Here is a 26672-nt window from a genome sequence, read left to right as displayed (position 1 = left end):
TGTATATGCTTCTATTGCATATGGCTAACTATAGTAGTATAATTAGCTGTGCGCTCATCCATTGAACAAGATTTGCCGCCATCTTTGAGGGGAGATGGAAGAAATAATGGAAATAGATCTAATATATTTTCCCTTGAATATAATCAAACCAATGTAACTTTTCAAATGAGATTTTTAATTCAGCTCATTCGCTGATTGCAGTTTGCTACTCTGAAAACCTGGTTCTACTGTTGATCCTGTTCCTCGTATATCTGTAAGGTCTGATACAGTGCTCATTTTTGGTTAAAACCTGTTTCTCCTGTAGTTCCTGAGGAGCAGCAACCTATGGAGGGGAGCGGGGCACGAGAACAGACATTATCTGCAAATCAAGTCAGCGCTGATGCTACTACAGAACCACAGGTAGGTTAGTAAAGATGCAAACCACCATTCATATCCAATTATAACTTTTATTGAAAAACTAAGTATTACGGTTGCAATTTCCTAGTGGTGCAACTTAAAAGGCATGTTATACCTGTACATAAATAACCCCTAGTGAAAGAAGGGATAGAACTAGGAAGAGGAGACAGAAGCGAAAACACAGGGGAAGAAGGAAGATGGAAAACTTTGCCTGGGCCCCAGTTTTGTAGGCGCTCAGTGTGGGTCCACAGGCAGAGCATCTATAGGATTAGGATCCTTTAATTATTTTTCCTGGTATATAATATGTAGGTAGTCACTTTATATCTCACTGGTAACTTATAGCCTGAGAGTGACATGATCTACTCCCTCTGTGGAGATGAAGCATCTTTTCCATGCTTCAGTACTATTTACCTTATTGTTCATATTACTCGTAACTGTGTTGTGTAGTCAGGCCACATTTACGTCATTGAAATATCAGTCAGTACACGGGCAGGAATTCTTTGGTCTTATGACTTCCTCCCAAAATGTAGAATTTTGTAATACCAATAACCTATTAATATAATGCCCTACCTCCTCTGCACACCTCCATATCTGCCACATATTTAAGATGTAGATTTCAGATATTTACATTGTGAGCTCTTTGGAGCAGAGACTCTGTTGCAGTAGCACAATGGGGGCTCAATCTAACTTGGGTTTTCTGGGTGCTACCATAGTACAAATGAGTCCTAATTAGAACTCCTAACGACTCATTCTTTCCCTGCAGCAGTTGCCATTGAATCTCAGTGTACTCAGCTGACTCAGTCCCTGATGGTTTAGTAAAATGGCTCTTCTCAGGGCTATGCTTGAAGGACACCCAAAAGCTTCAGGTCGTGCAGAATATGGCAGCCTGCTCAGCAGTGTTAGCCTGATCGAGTTTGTTATATCGCAGTGTATTGCATTATGGTTGCTTCCGAAGTGTTAGTACAAGCATAAAGCAAAACAGAATCCCATTGGAAATCTACACTGGGTCTCGCTGACTTAAGATATTGAAAATGAATAGGGTTCCTTTTTTTTTTTTTTTTTTTTTTAAAGTATTTAAACTCTACAATGCTTCCACCTGGTTCTGAACTCCCTGGGTCCAATCCAGATGGCTCCCAGTCAGGAGAGGTAAGGCTTGCTTCAAAGTGGTTCAACTAATGCCTCTGTGCAGCGTATTTTAACCATCAGGCTGTAATGGTTTTAACCTGCATAATCTAAAAAAGCAAGTAACTGATTCAATTGCTGATGACTAGCCAAGATGGAAACTTAGTTACTGCCTCTAAAAATCTAAACAAAAGAGCCCCTCAGTTCCATAAGCAAAGTACAAGCTAAATGTCTTAATTTCATTGCTGCAAGAGCACCTTGTTCGTTTGAACAAAATTTTGAAAGGTCTTTTCAGAACAGTTCTTTGGGGTCTTGTCTCTGTTCATGCATTTAATTTCACTTATATTAAATGCTTGACACACGCAGAGGAGAATAGATTGCTATATGCCAGGCCACCTTTGTTCCTACTAAATGATCTATAATTTTGTGCTTTCTTAGTTTAAATCAAAAGGGTTGTTTTTTTTTTTAACTTCTTGCTCTTCGTTTTTTTTAATTCAAAATTGGTTTACACCTTTCTCAGACTGAAACTTCATTTTTAATGAAATAAAATGACTGAAAGCTGCTTGGGGCAGTGACATGCATGACGACATTTTTATTTGTTTTTTGTATGTGTGTGTTCTTGCTGTTTTGTAGCTTTCGCGCTCTAGTTCAATGAGTTCATTATCACGTGAAGTAAGCCAGCATTTTAATCAGGTACATGTGGCTGGCCATTTTCACTTACATTGGCTTTTTCCCCCCTTTATTTTGCATTTGCTCGGTTTCTTACTAATGCTACTTTAAGTCATTTCCCCCCTCCTCCATGTCACAGAATTAATATTAAAAATAACGTATGATGCAGTGTTCCTTTTAACACTTAAACAGGGTCTTCAAAATTTCACCATTACATTTCTCAAAAAGCACATAATCTAGACATGCTTGCTTTATTTTTATGTTCTTAATTCACTTGGTAATTCTGCTCAACTCTGTCCTTACATTAATGAAAGAGCCAAAGTAGTCAGTTACCTTAAATTAAAAACAAACAAACAAGAATACTTAATATGCTGCAATACTCTGAACTCAATAATGATAACCTTGCCCATTTCATCTGTAAACGACCCCTGTAGGAATTAAAGGAATGCTTCATCTCTGCGGTTAAGTTTCAGTACACTGTAAAGAGCTGACCTCATAACACTTTTTTGTACTTACAGTAAAGCACAACAGTTATCACAGATGGAACATTTTATTCTTGGGGGAGGCCTAAGTTCTACTAACAAAACCACAGGATACTAATTCAGTAAAGCTGCACTGGTGTCTCGTTACTTTTGTTTTTGCATGCCTGGATTTTCAGAGCTGTTTACAGTTCGTGCATGTGATATTATTTTGCCAATGCCTAAATTAAGCAAGTAATAATAAAGGTTGCAAAAAGTGCTGACACATTTTGCACCCATGTGTTACAATCTGCTGCTCTGTACCTATTATAGGCATTGCTACTCTAAAGTATCTTCTTTCTACTAGTAAGCAAACAAAACTTGGGAGAGAGAATACATAGTGTTAATGGAATGTAATCTACTTTCTAGCCTCTCCGTAGTGTGCCACCTTCTGGGGGACCTCCAGCAGGAACTGTTCAGTTCTACAACCCTTCTCAATTTGCACAAGTGAGTGAAACCGTCATTGTTGCTAGAGAAACTGTGTGAGCTCCTTTATCTTGAAAATAAAGCCAGGTAGCAAAATATTTCTGACATAGCTGACAGTGATGGTGAAATCTCTTGCTTCGTGTCTGTTGCTCATATCTGCCTTCAGAAAGTGACGTGGCATGACGTACCAGTTTCAAACATACAGACAAACTCTCTGCTTTCTTTTCTGCCCTTTATCTCATTCTGTCTCATCTCTGCATATGCTCTTCTTTTCCACCTCTGTTCCCTATTCACTCTTGTTCATCTTTCTGATCCACACCTACAGCTCTCCTATTGTTTCTGTGGTGCTAGTCCCTGCAATTTACAAATCACTTGGCCTATCTCTTCTGCTTGCCCTGCCCTCCATAGTGTTCTGGAACTTAATCTTATTAAGTGCTAAGCCAGGGGTCGGCAACCTTTTGAGGAGTGGTGTGCCAAGTCTTCATTTATTTACTGTAATTTAAGGTTTCGCGTGCGAGTAATACATTTTACATTTACAGAGGCCGGCGGTCGGAACCCCGGGCCGGCAGCAGGCTGAGCTGCTCAGCCCGCTGCCAGTCTGGGGTTCCGTCCGTGCTCCTGCCAGCCGGGGTCCCGGCCACCAGCCCCGCTCAGCCCGCTGCCGGCCTGGGGTTCTGTCCATACAGTCCAGCAGCGGGCTGAGCGGGGCCGGCGGCTGGGACCCCAGACCGGCAGCAGGCTGAGCTGCTCAGCCCGCTGTTGGTCTGGGGTTCCGTCCGCCGGCCCCTGCCAACCGGGGTCCCGGCCGCTGGCCCCGCTCAGCCCGCTGCTGGCCCGGTGTTCCGTCCATCGATGTTGGCAGTGGGCTGAGCGGGGCCAGTGGCTGGGACCCCGGCTGGTAGCAGAGTGCCACTAAAAATCAGCTCACATGCCGCCTTCGGCATGGGTGCCGCAGGTTGTCGACCTCTGTGCTAAGCCATAGTCCTTTATGTCTGCTTCTCTCAACCAAGTATGCAGGGTCAAAAGGAGTGGGGCCTGGGAGATATTCTCTTGTTTTAGGCTTTGCTGTTAGGCTAATAACGGGGTATCCATGCAGCAGGCTGTCATTACTATTGGGTCAGGTTCCCTTGCTCTCCCATCCTATTCATCACTTTTGAATTTGTGCTTACACATGCAACTCTCCACACCTGTGCTGTGGAGAATCAGTCTTGGTGTGTTACAACAGACTTCTGAAATGTGGCTTAGCATCTGAATACTTAATGGCAGCAGACAAGCAAATCGTTCTCTGCCTTGCTAACTGAATCTCTGATAAACTTTGGTTTTATAGTTAAGCAGTTCACATGAATAGTAGTTACATGTAGAATTGACGCTAGGATGTTAAATTTGCCTGTGGACCAGTCCAGCTCCGATGTAAATCACTGGGGGGATTAGACCTCCACTGTTGTAAACCTCTCTTTTTTCAAAGCAGAAAAAAAAAATCAGTATTTGTTCTGAAAGGTAACCAGATTTTTGCAGGACTTTTAGTTGGTGAGAAGAGCAATTAAATTGCTTGATTTTTATAAATCTTTATCTTTTTCAGTCTCCTGCAACTACTGGAAGTTCAAGGCTGGGGAGAATTGGACAGAGAAAATACCCAACATTGAAATAGAATATAATGACTTGACGTTTGGAACACTTACACTAGTTCTGGACATTCAAAGAACTACTCAAATGTTATGGCACATAGTAGTATCATTGCTATCTTGAAATTGACATGACAGTAATTTAATGCTGGCTGATTGTTTGTCATGGGTCTCCCTACTTGTAGCTCATGTACATGAATCATTACCAAACTAGAAGAAATATACATTTTCCCTTAAAAGCTGGTTAGAAAGATCTAATCTCCTATTGGGGTTGGAGAAGGATGAACAGAGGAGGATGTGGTTGCTGTCTGTTGTGAAAACCAACTGTAAACTGCCACCAAAGGGAGGAGTTCTTTGCTTGATTTTAAACCTACCAGTGTGACTTGAAGACATAAATTAGGTTTCTGAAGGACACTTCCCTCCCAATGTAGGACATACATGTCCACCTTTTAACAGAATACTCTATGGCCTTAACAGGACCATGCACAATTGTAATGCATATAAAACAATACTGGCATTTGCCAATATATGAAGGTTTAAGATGCTCATCTGGGAAATGCCTCACATGCTTATTTTTTTTAGGGGAGGGGGGCCACAGCTCATCCAAATAAATAAATTGACCTATAGTGAATTAAAACTGTGACTGTAATAAAATCTAAAATTAGTCTGATTTGGATTTTATCTAGTATGTATGTAGTTGTGTTTTAGACTCCTTGTAAAACAAATTGTATAGTCTGAAAGAAGCTCTTTGTACAATAGTCAATGCTGTACTATTTCTGATGAGTGAGTGTTCTTCTTAAGTGCAATATGGTTACTTGCTTTCTCTCTCAAACTACTGGCACTATATAATTAAGGTGGTAACAGCTTGAAAGTTGTTTAAAAATAATTTTCCTTTTAAGTGCCAGAATCTGTTCCTAATACTCTGCTCTTGAACTTCCATTAATAAAATAACTAAGGTCTTAAATAGCTAACAACTTAATTTCATACTAAATTAAATGGATTAGACCTCTACTGATCAACTTGAAAAGCTTTAGGTTTAATATAGAAAATTCTGAAAACCATTGAGGTGTAATATTCACATGCATTGAAAAGTCTAAAAGGCCCACAAGGAGAGAAAATAAACTTCAAATATTTATTAAATCATTAGGTCATATTTTCTTTAGGATTTGATAAGGAAGCTGATTGATGTTACTTGCATTTCTGCCCATACGTTGAAATAATGTATATGTGGAATTGTTAATGTTGCCCCTTGATTTTTTTTTTTTCTCCCCCCTTTTCCTGGGTAATACCACCTTTTGAGATCTGGACAGCCTTATGTATATTTCCAAAGGGATTATACACGATTTGAAATAAAATGTGGTGACCTGGAGGAATTAGTAGCCTTCTGGTAATGCTCCTTACTCTAAATCCTGGACTTGGTCAGCAGCAGTCAGTGTGGCTTTCTTTTGTAACTAAAAACCTGTTCAGATACTTGGCTTCAGAGACTGCCAAATATCTTTTAATTCAAGAAGGCTTCCTCTGAGCTGGGAGCTGCTATCTTTCCGAAGGGTTAGATTTGACGCTGTAAATTCTTAAATAAAATATTTTGCGCTCTGGAGCACTTTCACACTTTACTTTTTCTTGTGGTTATTGGTTAGCAAGCTGGTTGGATGAAAGAACTTTTCTGTACAGTTGGAGATACAACTCTGAACACTTCAGGCTTCTTAAATAATTTAGAGAATACTGCCTCTCTGATCTCAAGGATTGCCACTTATCCATTACTAATCTTTAACTTGTATATATTGGAAATTGATATTTCAACCTCTGATTTAAAAGTGAATATTTTCCTTTTAATGTTCAAAATTAAAACCTATTTTACAGTAAATAAATGACTTTCCAATTTGTTGCAGGCTTGTAACAGTATTAAAAAAAAAAAAAGTGCTTATTAGAAAAGCAATACAGTTGGTTTAAATGTCCACTTCTCGGTAAATATCATACAAGGTTTTTTGAAAGGATTCATCCCTGGGTAACCTTTCCAAAACCTCTGATTTTTATATGGTTTTATAAATGTGCTGTTTCCTGTTGGTTTTGCATTACTGCAGCCTGACATCAAAAGTAGTCAGTATCTTCTCTTCTGCCTTGATACTTTGTGTGTGGAATTTTCCATTTGTCATGGAATGGTTTAGAAAGCACAATGTTTTTAGCTTTATAATATGCTACTGTTAACTGAGTCACAGGGCAAGCAGGTATGTTATACAAAGCATCAGTGATGCAGACTAGATATTAATCTAATCCTCCTAGCTTCGAATGTTTTTCATTAAGTGCTAGCCTTCTTGATTTTTTTTATTTTTACTGTGTTTTCTGTATTCAGAAATACAGCCAGTTTACTAAAGTTAATAATGCTGCTTTATAGTTCAGACCTGGATAATTAGTTTTTCTTCACACCTTCACTGCATGTTTTGTCTTAACTTTTGAAATGCCTGCACTTCCTGCAACCACAGGGACAAATGCTGGCAGCTGTTCATACTTCTGTAATGAACTTCATTTATCTACATCGGAAGGATTAGCTGTCAGGATTTGACCCCGTGGTTCTTGTGAAACCTTTGAAAAGAGAGGTCTTCTCTTGGTATAGATACTAAAGGTACTATGGTAGTTTTCAAAAGTTCTGGGACCTTGGATAAATTTTTTTCCTCAACCTGGAATACAGCTGCATTTTGATGCTAGTTTGTATACAGTGGTGAGTTTGGGATGACAAGCACTGATCCTATTTATGATGTACACATTCATTTAATTTTTTTTTTTTTTTTTTTTTTTGAGGAAGAGCCCATGAGAAAAGCTGCATTAGTTTCTGTCCACGTACAGATGGCTTGAAATAGGAGGCACTTGCTTAGAACAGGCATACTTAAAAACTGTTGCATCCCTACTCTATGGGCACAAGTCAACAAGGTTTTTTCCCTTTTAAAAAAAAAAAAAAAAGTGGATTTAGGTAAGTATTTAGTAGCATGATTTCTGATAGGGGTGCCTACTGCTATGGCAGATCAATTCAGACTTCATGGTCTAGTTTTTCAAAAATCCTAGTAATTTGCTCTACCTTGTATATTTTTAAAAAACATTTCCTTTCCAGAGTTGCAGAGGTGAGACAAGTTTTGTAGTGTATGGTGGAAAGAACACTGCAAAAAACCTGGGTTTCTGGCTAACTCTAGTGAGAATCTGCTTGTATAATTAGTACACTTTAAAGGGTCAAAAAGGATGAGTGTTAAACAAGAATTGCCATACCTACTTCAGCCAGTGCTCCACTGTAGTGCAGCCAGAACTGACAGTGTTAGAGGCAACTGCAGGATACCATGTAATGGACAGTTGTGGAAGAGTGTCTGCCTATAGACAATCTTTCTTCCTAAACTCTTTCAGTTGCCTCATACCCTGAAACATCCCTTCTAAATTCTGTATCCTGTCTCATAGAAATAGCGGCTTTTAGTATATCACGTTTAATCCCTTGTGGCATCTTGCTAAGTGGTTGAAAAGCTGAACGGGGAGGCCCTGTGGGTCTCAACAAGGGGTCGGTGGGGGTACATCAATTCATCTAGATATTTGCCTAGTTTTACAACTGGCTACATAAAAAGCACTAGCAGAGCCGGTACAACTGAAACGTGCATACAGACAATGACTTGCTATACACTGAAATGTACGCACAATATTTATATTCCAATGGGTTTTTTTATTTATAGGGTAAGTTGCTCACTGTCTTTTTTGTAGTCAGGGTGCTGTGCCGCTTGTATTTTTGTCTGATTTTGTAAGCAAGTAGCTCTCAAGGGAGGTGAGGGGGGGGGGGGGGCGCAAGACCGACCAGACTCCTGCAAGGGGCACAGTCCTCGGGAAAGGTTGAGCCGCTGCTCTAGGCCAGGCGAGGGCCGGTGGCTGGGCTGGGCTGTTGTAGAGGGGCTCCCGGGGGCTGGGACCCTCTCCCCGGGCGGGCTACGAGCCCCTTTTCGCCCGCGGCGAGGCGGCTCGGGGGCCGGAGCCGCCCGTGTCCCGTTGTAACGGGACGGGCCGCAGCCCCCAGCGCGCTGCGGAGACTCGGGCCCCGGCCCCTGCGGCGGGGAGCTGCCGGGGTGGGGCCGGGCCGGGCCGGGCTGCCAGGGCTGAAGGCGCCGGTCTCTCCTCCGGGCGGCAGGGCGCGCTCGCTGCGGGCTCCGGCCCTCCGAGCCGCGGCTGCTCGTTGTCAGGGGCGGCCCCGGCCCGCGGCTGCCGACCGAGCCGGTTGCTAAGGCCGGGCCGCGGGCTGCAGGCGCGGACTGGAGGTGAGGCCGGCGCCGGATCCTGTCGCTTGGCCCCCGTCCCACCGCGGCCAGGGCCCCGCGATTAGCGGCTGCCCCCCCCCCCCCGGGTCGCTCGGTCTCTGACTCGCTCCCTCTGCCCGTAGGGTCACTGAGCCCCCCCTTGTTCGTCTAGGCGCCCCCCCCCCGCCCTTAAGTGTGTGATCACATCCCGCGGGCACTGCCCACCCCCGTGTATCCCCCCTACAAACACACGCAGAGTGTGAGTCCCACACATACACTGCCTGTGTTCCCCCATACACAAACCCACTGGCGTGTCTCACCGCCATATCGACAGACACAGTCTGCCCCCATCTCTGTGTCTTTCCCCCCCCCCCAATACACACACACACACACACACACAGTATCTGTGTCCCTCCCACCCCGCATATGCACACACACTTCCCGGCCGTGGCATAAGTGTTTTTAACACTAACACAAAGCCCTGGCACTATCGGCCCCAACTCTGGGGGTTCCTGCCCCTGGAAAGGGGAGCTGCTGGGGTGGCCTTTCCTAACCATGCTATTTAGACGCTGTCCATCAGGTCACTGAAAAGTCCCGACCCCTTTGGATAAAAATAGTTTTCCCAGGCTCTGGGAGTGACTGGCCCTTTTGTGGGGTAGCATAGTGTTAGGGTTGAACAGGAATTAAGGCCCAATCTGGAGTCCTTCTTTTCTTTAGCTAATAAAGAAACCCTGCCTTTATTCTCTCCAGGCTCCTATGCTGCTCCAATCACCATAGTAGTTTTAATAAAATGTTATTATTTGCATTACCGGCAGAACTTCTCTTACAAGTACCTTAGCAAATAATAGGTGGGATGGTGATTTGAACCCATGAGTCTCAAAGGGTTTTAGATTATTTTGGTTTAGCTCTAAATTGGTTAGGAACAGTAAAATGAAGTAAGCCGCTCTTCAACCAAAATAAGCGGGGTTTGCACCAGTTCAACAAGTTATGCAAGCTTGTGTGCAGGTGAGGCCTACGTTTCATACGGCTCCTCTGAGGCAGGTAAGTAGTAGTATGCCCATTTTACAGGTGAGTAAATTTCCTGAGGGGTTAAAAGGTCATAAAGCTCCTAGTAAATGTTTGGTGCCATATTAATAATAAATCAGTGGTGAATGCAGGAACAGAATATCATTCCAGACTCCCAGCCACTGGAGAACATACACACAGGGCCGGCTCTAGGCACCAGCAACCCAAGCATGTGCTTGGGGCGGCACAATTCCAGGGGCAGCAGGATCCCAAGACTGACCCCCATAGAGGGGCACATATAACTCCTAATGCTGCTGCAGCTAATGCAGAGTCTTCAGCTCAAGTGGTAGTGGCCTATGTGTTGTGCAGCCACAGGTCTACCTTAATTGATGATGGTGATACAGGATCATTACAGAACCTGAGACCATTGAAAACTTACTGATTTCTGATGCTGAATGTTTTACCTACCTGCATTACTGAATCACCTCACAGAGTGACCATCTGAAAGCCTAAAAGATTAAGGTGGTAACTTGTATGTGGTTTTAATTTCCATTTCCTGCTCTGCTAAAGCGAACAAACATCCTGTCCTATAAAACGCATGGTGGGAATTTACTTCCAGTTCTGTCACATACAATCCTTGGGAAGTCACTTCACTTTTCTGGGCCTAAATTTCCCCTTCTGTAAAATGGAAATAACACTGACCTTTCTTACAGGGGGCTTGTTGAGGTTTGGAAAATGCTTTGAGATCCTCTGATGGAAGGTGCCATGCAAGACCATGATTTTATTGTGTTTATAGTATATGGCTCAGGAGGTTGTTACAGTTCTGTTTCTTTTGGGCAATTGCAGATTTCTTACCTCTAAGGCTTTTCCAGCCATGCATCTTGCTACTCACATAACTTTCCTGTATTCTTGGCAAAAGACTCAGGTGTATTCACATTCCTGATCTCTGTGTTTTGGTTCAAACACCTGAACGTACCACCCTGGGAGCCAAAACGATACAGTAAAGGAAGATGACTCTTTGAGGGACTGACTCTATGGAGAGGAGTCCATAACTGGTACATGGGAGGAGAATGAACCCTCCAAATGGATTTTCTCCACATGCAGTGGCATGTATTACTTCGAGCACAGAGGGCAGAGTACTACAGGACCAGCAAGTGAAGAAGGCTGGTGGAGCTATGAGGAAGGAGGCTGGTGACAGCAGGGTGCTTGCACTTGAGGACCATCCAGACATAGAATCCTTTTTAAATGACACCTTAAGGTTTCCCCCTGATGAAATCAAACCCAATATGAAGATTAAATCTGTCACCCCGAAGCCTCCCAGGAAACCCAGGCTGGCGCGAGCATCATCTCTTGATGAGAAAAGCTGGAGGAGGAGGAGAGTGTTTAGAACGAGTCAGGAAAATCTGATCGATCCCAGTGAGACAAGCTCCTCCAATGGCTCTCTCCAGGAGTCGTCCCTGAGTCCTCCCACCAGGAGCAGAGTGGTACTCAATGGTGATCAGGGTTCTTTGCACAACTTGCAGGATGCCTCGGAACCGAGCCCTTATGGGAAGAACAAGGGTAGCATTTCTGATTCCGAGAAACAGGTCTCTGAGGTTCCCAGTGTCTCTGCGGGGCTTATGCAGGGGAAAGAAATTTCAGGCAGCAAACCCCGGCTGTCCAAAATAACACCCCCTCGACCGCTGCCCCCCCTGGAACTCAGCATGGCCTCTCACGTGCTGAGGACAGCTAATAGGATCGACTCAGATTATATGGATTACCAACATTATTCTCAGAGCAGGTCTGAAAGGTTGAGCAGCAGCCTGAGTGACACCGGTCTTCACAACAGCGGGATGGTCTGCGATAGCAGTTCAACAGACTCCATGAAGTCTACGTTCAGCCTGCTCACCCCTCTTCGTGCCAAGGATGTTCGAAACAGGTATATTCTCCATGTTTTCATAGCAGAGAGAATACAGTATTTGTTAGTAGATGGCCAACTGCCTTGCAGAATTCTGTTTGTCTGCAATAAGTAACTTGACCAGTGAGCAAATTATCATTGTTCCCTTATATTCACTGTCATGGGAAGGGCAAGTGAGTACATTTTTGAATGGCTGCTTTATGGCAAAGCTCCTCAGAAGAGCAGCATGTTAGGAAGAAACACTGGGGCTGGATCAATGTGCGTCCAGGAGATGCAGGGAATATTTTGAGAGCACAAGCATAACGTAGAAAGTGCAGTCACTGGCTGTATTAATCAAGGTTTCATAGCAGAATGCTTTTCACATGCATAGCTGTGAAGGTTAATGTTTTGAACTGTTTTGAAGCTGAAAAGCTCAGAATAAGTGCTAAATATAATGTTGGCTTTTTCATGCTGTAACTTACTTTCACATGAAAAATGATTCAAAAGTTAATTACTTTCAGCTTTCTGATAATACACAAGTAGTTGGTTTCGCAGGGGTAATCCCAAAATCCAGATATTCTAGCTGAAACTACTAGTTAAAACAGGGCTTTTTTCTTTAGTAGAAGCTGCATGATTTTCAGGGATATCTGATCAGAAAACTCCAATGTCCAGTTCATCTTTATTTCCTGTTTCTGGGCAGGAGGAGAAAGTAAACAATTTACCAGGCTCCACAAATCAGACAAGAATAGCTTATTAAAGGAGAGGCGCTAAGCACTTGCCATTTCCATTGGCTTCAGTGGGAGCTATAGGTGCTTGGCACCCTTCAGGATCAGCCCCTAACTTAGGCATCTGATCATTTAAGTGGATCTTATGAGTCAAATTGAGATGGCTGGGATCTTGTCAGAACTGGCAAATAGAGTGGTATGAGCCTGGGGGTGTTTGTCCATTGCTAAAAGAGGTCACATAGGGCCAGCCAAGGATTTACCTGCCCCTCTCAGAAGTGAAGAGAATTAGCCAATGAATTGCAGGGGTGACATCATCTGCTAATGTGGTAGAGCAGTGGCAGTTCTCCGTTTTGCTGGAAGTGTGTTCCTGCTAAAGAAAAAGCTAGAGAATGCCTTCCAGCTGCTTGACATTAGCGCAGGCTTTGGCCCCAGCCCCGTGGGGTGCGGAGTGGCCTCAACTCCCAGTGGTGTCAATGGGAATTGAGGCTGCTCAGTTCCTTACGCAAGGTATGCAGCTTCTCATAGGATCAGGCCACTTGTCAGCACCTTGTCTCGCAGGAGATTCTAGACTACAAATTTTCTAGAATCCCCTGAGAAGGGAGCACAATTTGCCCCCTCCTCCACTTGCTACTTTCTGGAGTATTTTACAGAAAAGAGTATAAAGAAGGGCTTGTATTCTTTAGAATGAAGAGGGAATCAATCCAAGAAAAGACAGTGAATGAGTGGAATCCCTCTGAAGTCTGTATCTCCAGGAACCCCATGCCTAGAACTAAATGCCGGGTTTTATGAATGACAGGCTGTCGCTCAGAAAGCTAGGGAAATGTTTGAAAAGCAGAGAGAGGCCCAAGTCAAAACCCTGATTTCATGCAGTCTCCAGCTTTCGGGGGTGTTTGATAGCTGAGCCCAAAACTGGAGCTGAATATTGCCCATTCTCCTACTGTGCTTCCTATGTGTGTCTCTTGCTTCTTTATCCCCCAAATTCAGTTGGATTCAACAGTTGTTTTGGTGGGAACAGGCTTGTGAGTCCTCTTTCTCATCTAGTTGCCAGCATAACCCCAATTATACAGCCCTCAAAGCGGAAAGCAGCAACAGATTATTAATAAGTAGCAATTGTCATCATCCAGTTTCTATACTGGGACATTTCCAAACACTAAAGAAGGAAGGTGTTCGATCATCTGTCCAGCCCAGTTGCTGCTTTAATTTTCTTCTTATATTTGAGAATTTTCTAGTTTTATTCAAATGCTCGGTAGCATCTGGAACTCATTGCCACAAGATGATGATGCAGAAAACAGCTTAGCGGGATTCTAAAGCATATTAGACATTCATATGAACAATAAGATTAATAACATATGAGGCTAAATAATTATAAGGGATATAACTCCTCATACCGTAATGTACAAGTCAGGTAATTGGTGTTAGGAAGAAACTTCCTCTGCAGGCAAGTTATTGCCTACTTATCTGTTTGGGGTTTTCTTGCACCTTCCTCTGAAGCAGCTGTTGGAGACAGGATACAGGGTGAGGTAGACCATTGGTCAGATCCTGCATTCCCTGACATTATGTTGTAATCATTAATTGCAGGGCTTAAGGCTCCACAGACTAAACCAGATTAAAAGTATTAATTCAGCCTGCTCTCCTTTCATGAGCGTCCCTGCCGAACCCCGACCATTCCTAGCAGCAGATTCCCTGCAGGACTCATGGGAGGAGTTGGGGAAATCCAACTGTTTCAAATTGCACATACTGTTTTATTTAGGGCTCCAGAAACCTTTTATTTAGAAAAATCTTATTGAAGTGAGAATAAGATTATCTGAATTTGACTCCTTAGTTCCCTGCACCCTAATGCAGGAACTATTGTAATTTTTTTATTTTATGAGGTGAACTAGTTCATATTATATTGGGAGCTAGTTCTTGGTGGGGCTCGGTCATCAAACCAGTCACACTATTTGTTCCCATGTATGAGTTTAGTACTGGAAGAAGAAACAATCTGTACAACCACACACCAGGTACAGCACAGGTAACATCACTGCAAGCTTCCCCGACACTGATGCGCCAGTGTGTCCCTGCCCTGACTGAAAGAGACTAGGGACAAGAGGCTAGTTCAGTGTTCATGGTTCATTCAGTCCTTGAACGCTCCACTGAGATTAACATTAAAGGTGACATTCGGGGGTACTTTTTGTGGGAACTGAACTCTGCCTACCAAATTCATTTTCCACAAGCCAGTATTGGCAGATGGTAGGAACTTCTGTTCATACCAACCTGCGTTGTGTTTGAATTGGTGACCTACAGAGGTGCAGCTACATACCATTTCCAAGTGCCTGAGTTGTCAATTGACCCTCCTCCCAAATTCATTTTATTTAGAAAATTTCAGCCAGAGATCATTCTCCTTTTCCTCTGCCGAATAACTAATAAACTAGCTTATAACATCCCATCTGTCGACCGTGTTGGTTTACTTATATGGCACCCAGTGTTGTGGTAGTGGAGCATTATCAGAGCGATCCAGAAGCTAGATGAGGGTTTTCTCCTCTGAGTGGGAATACAATTTTAACTGGAGCCTGACTTGATACTTCTGTTAGATATTCAGCAAAATGTGGGTGGGCTCTAATACATTCTTTCTGGTTATAGTGTTCCTTCCTGGAGTTCCGTCCAGTTCCTCTTCCGGAAGATGACTGGACACGTGTTCCTCCAGAGCTTCCTGACACCAACCTGAGCATTGGTCAGAGGCTGAATGGGGATCGCTTGAGAGAATTGCAAGCAACTTTGGCAGTGCTCAGAGAGAGCTCTCTAAATGGGATGTTGTAACTGAAAAGAGTGTTAATACAACTTGGCTGTTTAAAAACGTCCCTTCCGGTTTAGTGGATAGTCAGGAAGCTTGCATGCTGTGAAACAGGATCCTGAGTGTTCTGTTCCTCCATAAGAAGACCTCTGAGAACTCCAAGCTACTCTGCTTTGTTTTGTGTGCTTCAGATCTTCAGTGTCTCGTGCTTAGGGCCTGGTGCTCCCTCAGGCGATGATGATCTCATCAGATCTGCCAAGCTAAAGCAGGCTTGGGCCAGTACAGTACTTCACTTCAGTGGGTATGAAAACCCCCAAGGAGCACCCCTGGTGCTGCAGGAAGTAGTATTAGTGATTCAGTACATTGCATTATTCCTGCTGACCGGTGCCCAGGTGTTATAGTAGAACTGTGCTGCTAGAATTGTTGTCTCTTGACTAAGCTATCAAACAAACCTGACTGCCTGTGGGTGTTAAAAAACCTTGTGGCACTTTTCACAAGAGAGTGTATGGACCCTGGTGTTCTGGCCAGATTCCTCTTTCGGTGTCATGTCTTCTTTCCCTGGAAGCAACTCAATATTTAATGCTGCATTTCCGAAGGCTGTGAATATTAGCTCCTTTTTTAAAGGAACTTGTAATAGACAAAGTACTATAAAATGTTAAATATTGTTAAGATTTGGGTCTGTTCTTGAGTGATGCAAACTAGGATTCCGGCAACCAGAACATTTGCTTATTTGCCTTTTTAACAATATGGAGTTTTAAAAATACATTTCCCTCTCCCTGTTTCACAGAAGCTATTTGGAAGGCAGCCTTCTAGCTAGTGGTGCATTGCTGGGAGCAGAAGAACTGAGCAGATATTTCCCTGATCGGAGCATTGGGATATTTGTGGCCACCTGGAACATGCAAGGCCGGAAGGTGGGTACATGAATCTCCTGAATTTGGCTCTTGGCGGTGCATGTTTCCCCCTGTGTTTGGTAAACGGACTAGCGCCACCGCTTCTTGCGAAATTGTCACTTTCAATATATTTACGATGTTGATCCTCATCTGCCTGAGTAGCTTAGTCTCTATGGCTGCTCAGCCTTCCTCCTGTGTCCTTGGATCCTCTTGCACATGCTCAGTTGAGTAGACGTGACCATTGTAATGGTGAAATTCTGTGAACTGTAGTATTTGGTAAATAGAGAGCAGGAAGCGGGGAGCTGCCGCTTTTTTATTAGTATTGTGAGTGCTCCCTAGGGCCTCAGTTAGGATTGGGGCCCTATTAATCTGTGTGATGCACAATTGCTTATGGAGAGAATGTTTTTGAAGGGGAACATAATCATAACTACATCTCTGCACAGCAGAGAAACCTGAGATTGCTGCAACCAAGTGACTTAGGGACAGAACTAGAGAGAGACTGAGGAACACTAGGTGAGTTCAACGGGGGATGCAGGTGCTTGGCACCTCTTGGGATCAGGACCTTAAAGAGGTCCGTATATTAGCCTCTAAACTCTTCTTAAATATCCGAGAGAAATTAAAAATACACACTGGGCCATGGCATTCATCGTGTGGCCATGACCAAAACGCTTCACCCCCTCTGTGTCTCAGTTTCCATATCTACAGCCTGGGTACAGTGATGCAGGCAGGGAGGTGATTAGACTTGATTAATGTTGAGCGTCTCAGATCTAAAATGCGATGTAAGTGCAAAATATTAGCAGTGGTCGTAAATGATTTATTAACTCATTAAGCTTGAAGCTTTTCTGGATTTTCCCTCCCCTCCTTTTCCAAATGCTAGCATAACAGACGCTGTGCATCTCTTCCTTTTTTTGCAGGAACTTCCAGAGAATCTGGATGACTTCTTGTTCCCATCGGATCCTGACTATGCCCAGGACATGTATGTTATTGGCATTCAAGAAGGCTGTCCAGACAGGTAGCAGAAACAGCGTAATGAAGAGCCACCCTTGTCACTTGCTAATCAGTACTGGGTTTTTTTTCTTTATAAATTAGTTTTTAATACACCAAAAAACGGAATAGACTTGCCCTTGAGCTTTATTTATATTTCATAAATCTGTGAATTCGTCAGTATGAGGAGAAAACGAGTTCTAGAGGGTGTCTTTATTTAACCTATAGTAGCCCTAACCACCTATCATCACCCAAAGTTTGGGCTTGGTACTCCTCTCACTGAAGGCAATAGCAAAACTCCCTTGATTTCAGTGGGAACCTCCAGCTCTGCTGCTGACTTGTGTGACCTTAAGCAGGTTAGCTTCCCAGGGTACTGCGAGGCGTCAGGCTGGATGTAAGGTGCTGTGGATGTGCATTCATTCTTAGCATCCTTCCAAGGGTTTCAGAATGCCTTCTGGCAGTTCCTGTGATCTACTGATATGTAAAACTATGTCAGAGTAAAGCTGCTGCATGCAACCAACAAGGTGCTTACTCTGTTTGCCTATAGGTTTTATAGTCCTCAATTTAAAAAGCTGTTTGTCTTCAGATCAGCCAGTGCACCATTGTTTTGGCAGAGGAGGTACCCTTATATGGTAGCGGTTGCTGCACCCTCACACTGCTGGTTCCCCCCACTGCCTGCTCATTCCATTGTCTTCCTCATCACCATCATCTTCACCTTCCTCCTCATCACCAGTGGGCATCATTCTGGCACCTCCCAAGGGCTACATCTCTCTCTCCTACTGCCCACAGGCTGACAACTCTTCCCCTCCACCTTGTCCTGTAGTTGTGATGTAGCAATGGTGCTTTTGTTGTCTCCCATAGAAGAGCGTGGGAGATCCGTCTGCAGGAGACGCTGGGGCCCCATTACGTCATGCTGTACTCAGCTGCACACGGAGTTCTCTACATGTCAGTGTTCATAAGAAGAGACCTCATCTGGTTCTGCTCAGGTACGTTGTTAATTAAGCGCTGGAGATTACAGAGAGGGAAAAATTGCGCTGTCACTGTGTGGGACAGGGAGGCTTGTAATGGTGGGTGGAAACCTCCGAGAGTGGCATCAGTTAAAGGTATAAATTCCCCTTACCTGCTGAAAGTGTCTGTGATGCCCAAACTCTGATCAGTAGCCTGCTATGCCAAATAGGACCAGGCCTTTTGAGAGCTCCATGGGGGTTGTGAGCGCTAAGCACCCCTTGGGATCAGGGTAACCTATGTATTTATTATGAACCACAAGCCAGAGGGGATGGCTTTCAGGACTAAGCCTCTGGACTCCCTTCAGGGTGGGTGCATCCTTTCATCCTTCTGAAGGCTAGATTCCCAGATAGACAAGCTGAGTGACATTCGTTTTGCTGCATCTCTCTCGCAGATGGCACCTTGACAGCAGAGGTCCTGTCTGTGCCACATGTACCTTCACAAACCTATGGCACTTGCTAGGTGTTTTCCCTACGTCCTGAGCCAGAATATTCCCCCACTCCACGGTTGTGTGGTGGTGTGTGTTCCTGTTAACTGCCTGGCTGGGCCCCTGCCGGAGGGCGGGTGTATTGCAATGATGCTGAGCATGTACAGTTTGTAAAGTGAGCTGAGATCCTGGGAGCCCTATCAAACAATGCAGCAGTCTGATTAAATGACTGCCCCCTCCTCCCTTCCCGTCCTCTTTCCTCCCCACAGTGCAGTTTCAATGGGCTTCCTGTAGCAGCAGCAGCAGCTTCTCTTTCCCTTCTCCCTACAGAGGTGGAATACGCCACTGTGACCACTCGCATTGTGTCTCAGATCAAAACCAAGGGAGCCCTGGGAATCTGCTTCACGTTCTTTGGGACTTCCTTCCTCTTTATCACGTCCCATTTCACATGTGAGTCAGTTACTTACTTAACACAAATGTCCTGCTTGGGGGGGGGAAATTGCTTCACCTGGCTTACAAGATGCATGTGCCCATTTGCTGTATTACTTACTGCTCTAAGGCGGACTCTGACATGGAGCTTCTGTGTTTTGCTCTTCACACTGGTAAAGTGTATGAATTCCTTATTTTAATCTACTCTTTGCCATAGCACACCCCACCATTTAAGCTGTGAGCAAACCCAGTGTGGAATGAACTCCTTGTTGGCATGTCTGAACTACTGCTTCTGCCTTCACTGTGTTTCTGAGATCTGAGCCTTTCCCTCTAACCACGCAGCTAAAACCCTCCTCTTCTGGCTTTATTACTGTAAGCTCCTCTGTGGTCTTCCAACACTCCCTCTGCCCCCTCCAGTTCATACAGAGAACAGTTGCTAAAATCCTCTCCTGCCTCTCATTCCATCCCACCTGCTTTGAATCCCTCCAGTGACTCCTTTCTTCTCCGTTGCATCAAATTCAGGCTCCTTGTTTTTGAGGCTGCTGCTCCTCATCTATCTCCCCTTGTCTCTCATCATTTTGTCCCATTCCTATCTCCTCTGCTTTGCCAGTGATGCCAGGCTTATCACCATTTGTCCAGCTCTCCCACACCTGTCTCCTTCCACACTCTCCCCTATATAGAGAATGAGGGCTGGTCTACAAAGTGACTCCCCTCCCCTCATTTAAATCTCTTCTGAAGATCATTCCTACCAACTAGGTCACCTCCATGAACATTACATTAATGGATCCTGAGAGTTAACTGCTCCTTCATGCAGAGGGGTGGTGATGCATAAGGACACTGGATTTGAAGCTGAGGATTGCAGGGTTGGGAAGTATGAGGGAAGGAAAGTCACAAACCAAACATCTACTGACACACCAAATGCTCTGTATGTTGTGTCCCCTTTCCCCATCCCTCACCTGTTGCTGCCTTTTTAGTTTGTACTCTCTTCAGGGTAGGGACCATCTCATCCTACATGTTTAGAAAGTGCCCAGCACATTTTGGACTCTGCCACAATCATTCTACATAATAATGATCCATGGCGATTGAATTCAAATTCTGCACAAAATCTCCATCTTTCCACATGAATTTGCAGTGTTTATGCATCTCTCTTTCAGCGGGGGATGGTAAAGTGTATGAGAGGATACTGGACTACAATAAAACCATCCAAGCACTTGCACTTCCCAAGAACGTCCCAGATACAAATCCCTATCGATCCAGCCCTTGTGAGTAACTTGATGTGAACAGAATCCATGTCTCTGGGCGTGTGTATGCGTGCGCCTGCGCGGCTAGTGGAAGGATTTGTGGGTTAACTTGCTGCTCCACCCCAAAGCAGAAATGGGGCTGATGGCATGTCTCACTTGGCTTTGCAGCCGATGTCACAACTCGGTTCGACGAGGTGTTCTGGTTTGGAGACTTCAATTTCCGACTAAACAAGGATCGTGAGAACGTGGAGTCAATCCTGAACCAGCATCTAGAAAAAGATATGTCCAAGCTACTGCAGTATGACCAGCTCATTAAAGAAATGAATGATGGTAAGGGACTTGCTGCCTTCCCCTCTACTCCTAGTCCCCACTGACTGGAGATTTCCAAGCATGTGAATGTCTGGGCCTGCTAAACCCAGGGTTGTGAGTTCAATCCTTGAGGGGGCCACTTAGGGATCTGGGGCAAAAATCAGTATTTGGTCCTGCTAGTGAAGGCAGGGGGCTGGACTCAATGACCTTTCAGGGTCCCTTCCAGTTCTATGAGTTAGGTATATCTCCATATATTTACTTCTTGGATAGCCACTGAAATAAGTGAGGGTGTTGTCTCTGGAAAGGGAAAGCCAATAGCTTTCAAATCTAATGACACTTCAAAGTAGGGGAGTAGGAATGTGAATTCTTGGGTTCTGACTGACATGCCACATGCTCCTGCCAAGGTAGTCAATTATTATGAATCATGTCTATTATGGCAGAGCCTACGGGCCAGCCAAGACGGGGCCCCATTGTGCCAGGTGCTGCACAAACACAGGGTAGAAGATGGTCCTTCCCCAAAGAGTTTACAGTCTAAACAGACAAGAGAAACGCAGGACAGAACACACAAGTGAACAATGTGATGGCAGCAAATGTCATGTTAATTCCACCACCTGGGTCCTAGTGCCCCTGGAGTTGGGGGGGAGTCTCCCCTGCACTTAGGTGGGGTGTGGTTTGCCTCTGTTTACTGCTCTGTAAACTAGAGATAATTCCCACCTGTCTCACAGGGGTGCTTAGAGCTGATTGATTTGCAAAGCATGCAGAGGGTTTCAATGGAAGGTACCATAAACAGGCCAAGTATTAGTTCTCCAGTCTTTTAAATGTTCCCTTATAGATTCACCCTTAATTTGAACAGACTTTAGCTAACCCCCTGTCTGGGTCCGGTTTTGTAGCCCTGTATGTTACTGGTTTAGTTTCTAGCTGAGATTGCCAAGCTGCTTTTAAAATGTGTGTTGTAAATGCCCAGATGCTGTTATGCTCGGTTACGAGGGAAGAATCACTTTGTTCTTCATGCTGCCTCCCCTTCCCCTGCAGGGGCTATTTTCAAAGGGTTCCAGGAGGCTGCCATTCATTTCCGCCCTTCCTATAAGTTCGATATAGGGCAGGATAGCTACGACACCACTTCCAAGCAGAGGACGCCTTCGTACACGGTACAGGGTTACTTATAAACACGCTTCTGGGGAGGGAATGGACTAACAATCCTTCTTCGCCACTGTAACGGGTTCCCTACTCATGGCTGGGGCTCCTCCTCCTGACTGCATCTGGGAAATAGCTCTGCGAGGTCTGACGCCCTTCCGGCCGCTCGTGTGGCCCCTCTCATGCTCCAGGAGTTGCAGTGCTTCCTCTTTATGGCTTGGCCCTCCGGCCAGGTCACTAGAGTTTCCCTTCTGGGGTATCAGTCTCACTGGACTGGTGGACCGGCTATCATTCCCAGCAGTCCTCCAATTCAAGACTATGCCACTTCCCCAGTGGAGGATGGGGGAACCTGGGCCCATGCACTAATCTGGGTTCTAGCTCAGGGACCCTCAGATCAGCGGCCACAGTCTGTACCATCCAAAACCTTGCTGCTATTTCCTTGGGCTATTTCCTGCTCCACCTCTACCAGGCTTCCGTTTCACCGCCGTTCTGGGTAAACCCTGCCTTCATGGCCAGGGCTTCTACTCTCCCCCTGGGTCTCTTCCTTTCCCTCTGTTAGCCCAGAGTGACTGCAGGCTTCCTGGTCTTATACCAGCCCCGCCTGCTCCTGCCTAGCTGGGCTTCAGCCTCTGTGTGCTTGCTTGTCAAGCCTAGCTCTCCTTCATCCCTCTGAGCCACATGGACAATTTCCAGGCTAGTGTGGGGTGAACATCCCATCACAGCTGGATAGCAGTTCTCTAAGGGAGGAAATCCACCTATCATGGGGGACTGATGGGATGCCCTTCCCATCGCCGTGCGTCTACCTGATCAAACAGCCATGCTGGGAACTTCCACGTCATCCTGAGCAGAGTGGCGCATAGGGGGTGGGGTAGGGGAAGGGTCACTGGCTGCTCAAATACATGGATCTAGGCGCCCCAGTCCCCTGCCAGATAGGAAGTGAGATGTGGCAGGGACAGCTATCCCTCTTTGCGTCCAGAGGGTCAGCCATGGAAGCTCATCGAGAGGGAATTCTCACCCACACATAGAGCTGTATGCAAAGCAGATCCTTGGCTTCGCAGTGCCAGATATGTATGCTTCAGTGTGCTGCCTCCATCCCAGGGTGCTAGGACAGGGGAGAATGAGTCCTACACAGGGCTCTGAGTTCCTTTGATTGCAAGGCACTTCTAAAAGTGGAGGGTTTTAAATTAACCTGTGTCTTTAGCGAACAAATGTTTCTCTCCAGGGCGGATAAGGAAAGGGGAATGACCATCTGCTTCCCTCCTTCTTTCTCTCTTGGCCTCCCAGGATCGAGTGATCTACAGGAGCCGTCACAAGGATGACATCCATGCAGTGAAGTACTCCTCCTGTTCCGTGGTCAAAACGTCAGACCACAGGCCAGTGTATGGGCTGTTCCGCGTGAAAGTGAGACCCGGCAGAGACAAGTCAGTGACCTGTTTGTGCATCTACGCATGTGATCAGGCTGCAGTGATTTCCTAGGACATGTTTGCAGTCAGGAATTTGTGGCTTATGTTGTCACAAGAGCTCCTGAGATGGAATGAATCCCCTGTAACTCACTGCAGTGTATTTGCTCTCTGTGTAACGTTTGGCCCCAGCGCTGAAAACAATAAAAAGCATTTAACCCAGCCTGGCCATAGCAGAATCCCTCCTGCTAGTCCCCTTGGTCCTTCTGAGGGATAACTTGAGTCCAGTGCATTTACCACGTAGGCATGCTCACCTGAGAGACAGCTCTCATTGCCCTTTATCGAGGAAATAGGGGAGCTGCCCTTTTCCCCCTCCCCAGAAGTGGTTGCGTTTCAGTAGAGCTGTATGTATACAGCTTGCTAAGCACCTTGGGATCCTTTAGGATTCATAACCCTAGAGAAATGTAAATAGAAATCAGTCTCTAACATTTTAACAGCTTGTAAACATTAGTTGGTTTGAATCCACGAAGCTGGCGAGTTTCATGCCCAAGTAATTAAAAATGTAAAAGAATCTATAAATTAGAAAACAGTGCTGACTGGGTGTTTGGGAAGTCAGTGCAGTTAAAATTGCTGTTTGCTCGGTTTCAGATGTGGGTGGGGTTGTGCCTGCCCACCCCCTGAGCTCAATAGGTGCTCTGTTCTGTTGTGGGTGAAATGTGACCATGGCAACATGATAAATACAGAGATGTTGCTGATTCCATGAAGGCAGACAGGTTTGGTGCATTGCTCCCATTCTTCTGCTCCCTGGCTACGGGATGGGAGGTAATTTATGGTCTCAGGAGGAAGAGGAAAGCTTTCCGACTCTGCATAAGTAAACTCCATCTTAGCCTGAGCGGAAGAACTGGGACGAGCTGTGGAGCCTTACACATTTCAGAGTGACTTTTCTTGGAAGTCAGATAATGAGACTAGCAGGACCAGTTCATAGTTAAAAGAAACAATAAAGGTTTGGTTAGCTGTTTGACTGACAGTCATAGGCTTAAGGGCCCAGGGCTGACAGCAGCTTCCTCATGTATGTCTCCCATTAATACTGGAAGTTTCATGCTTAGATCGAGGGTATGTTTCCCTTTTACTACTCAATCTAGCCTCTCCAAACAAGCCTAACTTGCTGCGACGGTAGAGAAACACTTAGTTTCACTTAATGTTAGAGCAACAGCCAGGTGCCTTAGTGCGAGAGAAAATGGAAAAGTTCATTCTTGCTGCTGTTGGGCCCTACACTAATCATGGAGCTCTAAGCCAATGTAAGTTGTGCACATTGCACAAATCTAACAGCTTTTCTTTATATTGTAGCATCCCGCTTGCTGCAGGGCAGTTTGACAGAGAACTTTATTTAATCGGAATAAAGAGACGAATTACAAGGGAACTTCAGAAGCGGCAGGAGATAAAGGACCAAAAATCCAGCCGAGTCTGTACTGTTTCCTGACCTTAAAGCCCAGCAACAAGCTTGTAAATGGTGCCCGAATGGAGGATTTTAGACCCAGGCAAAGATGACTTGATTCCATGTCTGCAGAGGTACAGCTCAAGAGGAAGGGGTCTTGGTTTGAGCACCAGCATGACAGTTGATGTGGCCTGTACCAAATGTCTTAAACTTCAGCTCTCACGTTTCATTTGCATGAGCTAATCCAAGGAACTTGAGTGCTTTTGCTGAAGAGGAAGGGAGTAAATATTCCGAACAGATGCCCCTGCTTATTCAATCAGGTCACTTTTAGCAAAACTTCCTTTGCAAGCAGCAGGATGCAGTTAGGTGGCAATGCTGGCCATACCAAAGACAAGATGCCCCATTGGGTGCATTGTATTATGAGTGGTTACTCAAGGACATTTTTCAAAAAGGAGACAATTGTGGTTCCATCTGTTTTATTCAGTCTGTTCTGGATACTTGCTTTGTAAGTATCCATCTCAGGAGGGCATTGATGTCAGCTGTTTATTTCTTTACGTATAGCCAAATGTACAGTATTCTGTAAAATACCTAAGGGGACGAATGAGAGAACCTGAGCAGTCTCTCTCCCAGCTTGATGCTTGCTCATAATAGTTTTGCTGTTGTGGGCCACTGCAGCAAGATCTGTATGGATGTACAGTAATCAAGGTGCATTTGATATGGCCTTTTAATTAGTATTTATTTTTACTACTTCTGTTGTTGCTAAGGGTGCATATTAATCTCTTAAACCAGCACATGTCCTTGGATAAAGTCAGACTTTCTGAACCAATGTTCATATCGTAATTTATGGATCCTCTGCAGTAGAGATCCAGTTTCTACTTCAGTGAGAAATTGGCCACAAGCTTGCAGCTGCAAGAGACGCTGCAGCTGAAATCAGTGGCCTCGGTGGCGTTAATGTGTAAAAATCTAGCAAAAAGTGATTTACTGTGGAAGTAAAGATAGCACTAAAGAAAGCTACTTTGGGGTGGGGAAAAAATCTGTTTTGACCTTTGGGAGCTATTCAGAGCAAGAACCAGGAATCAGAAGAACTCAGTTCTGTTCTTTCTCTGATTCTCAGTTTGGAGAAGTTCTGCCCCCCCTGTGGTTGTTTCCCAGTCAGCAAAATGTGGAGAATTTCTCTCTCTAATGGGGCTTTTTCTGGAGATAAAGGCACTCTAAGTGTCAAGTATTACACTGGTAAAATGTACGTGACAGTTAATACTGTAAAACTTCTGATGGGCATACCTTGCTTGAATCATTAGCTAAAGTTAACACTTTTTAAACCACATTACTACTGGAAATACAAAGCAAATGGTTTGGAGGAAGCTCCATTGTAATTAGATGTTTGGCAATCACCTACTTCCACAAAAAAACTTTGGATGAAAAGATATATTTTAGAACACGAACAATATTGTGATCATTCCCAACTCTGAGAAGAAAACCTATGAGAAGTGCTACTGTTCATTGGTAATAAATCAATCATCTTTTCATGTTTTAAACAAAAATTCTGCTCTCAGTAATCATGTATCAATCCCTCCTTGAGCAAAAATTTCATTGTGGTATCTGAGGGTAGAATTGTTATATGTGTAGGAGAGAAAATAAGAATTGGCTGCTTTATGGAAGGAATATAAGGCTCAATCCTGCAAGGTGCTGAGCACACCAGCCTTGATCCAGCAAGACTGAAGTCTGTGGGACTACTCACATGCTTAAAGTTGAGCATGTGCTTAAGTGCTTTGCTCGACTGACCTGAGCACCTTATGGGCCTGAGTCCTTAATGTGTCTCCCCCATCCCCTTTAAAAAACAAATCAGATTTTGGTTTAAGTGATATTTTCATACCGTAAACATAGCCTAGAAATTAAATTATAAAGAAAAGTCCAACTTTATCTGTGTTTTCAGCATTTTCGTGTTAAAGCACCTGTTGGTATGTTTTCTGTCCCAATTTCTTTTTACAAATAAAATGAGGAGCAGATTTTACTCAAATGGCATGGTTTCTAAA

General features: G+C 44.6%; 2 protein-coding genes across 3 annotated transcripts in view; both read left to right on the top strand.

Annotated features, from left to right (window-relative positions):
- Positions 1–6359, top strand: part of SEC16A (SEC16 homolog A, endoplasmic reticulum export factor) — a 41831-nt gene extending 35472 nt beyond the window's left edge. Inside the window, exons 28-32 of the mRNA XM_065418736.1 lie at positions 305–399; positions 1468–1542; positions 2152–2211; positions 3075–3152; positions 4711–6359. Of these exons, the coding sequence (XP_065274808.1) occupies positions 305–399; positions 1468–1542; positions 2152–2211; positions 3075–3152; positions 4711–4779 (377 nt within the window). The 3' untranslated portion in view covers positions 4780–6359. The remainder of the gene's footprint in view (positions 1–304; positions 400–1467; positions 1543–2151; positions 2212–3074; positions 3153–4710) is intronic.
- Positions 6360–8999: 2640 nt separating this feature from the next.
- Positions 9000–25366, top strand: INPP5E (inositol polyphosphate-5-phosphatase E). Of its 2 annotated transcripts, none has more exons than XM_065418681.1 (11): positions 9000–9030; positions 10861–11932; positions 16173–16296; positions 17190–17251; positions 18121–18245; positions 19022–19141; positions 20275–20382; positions 20530–20691; positions 21703–21818; positions 23089–23225; positions 24552–25366. In XM_065418681.1, exons 2-11 carry the CDS (start codon positions 11085–11087, stop codon positions 24682–24684), a joined length of 1935 nt encoding a protein of 644 aa, XP_065274753.1. In that variant the 5' UTR covers positions 9000–9030; positions 10861–11084; the 3' UTR covers positions 24685–25366. The 2 variants fall into 2 exon arrangements, with proteins under 2 accessions (XP_065274753.1, XP_065274752.1); XM_065418680.1 differs by having other exon boundaries at positions 17190–17287.
- The last annotated feature ends 1306 nt before the right edge of the window (positions 25367–26672 follow it).

The sequence above is a fragment of the Emys orbicularis genome, chromosome 18 (genome assembly GCF_028017835.1).
Source record: "Emys orbicularis isolate rEmyOrb1 chromosome 18, rEmyOrb1.hap1, whole genome shotgun sequence".
In the NCBI taxonomy this organism is placed as follows: Eukaryota; Metazoa; Chordata; order Testudines; family Emydidae; genus Emys; species Emys orbicularis.
The sequence above is the reverse complement of the archived record's forward strand: the minus strand, read 5'-3'. Positions and strand labels throughout refer to the sequence as shown.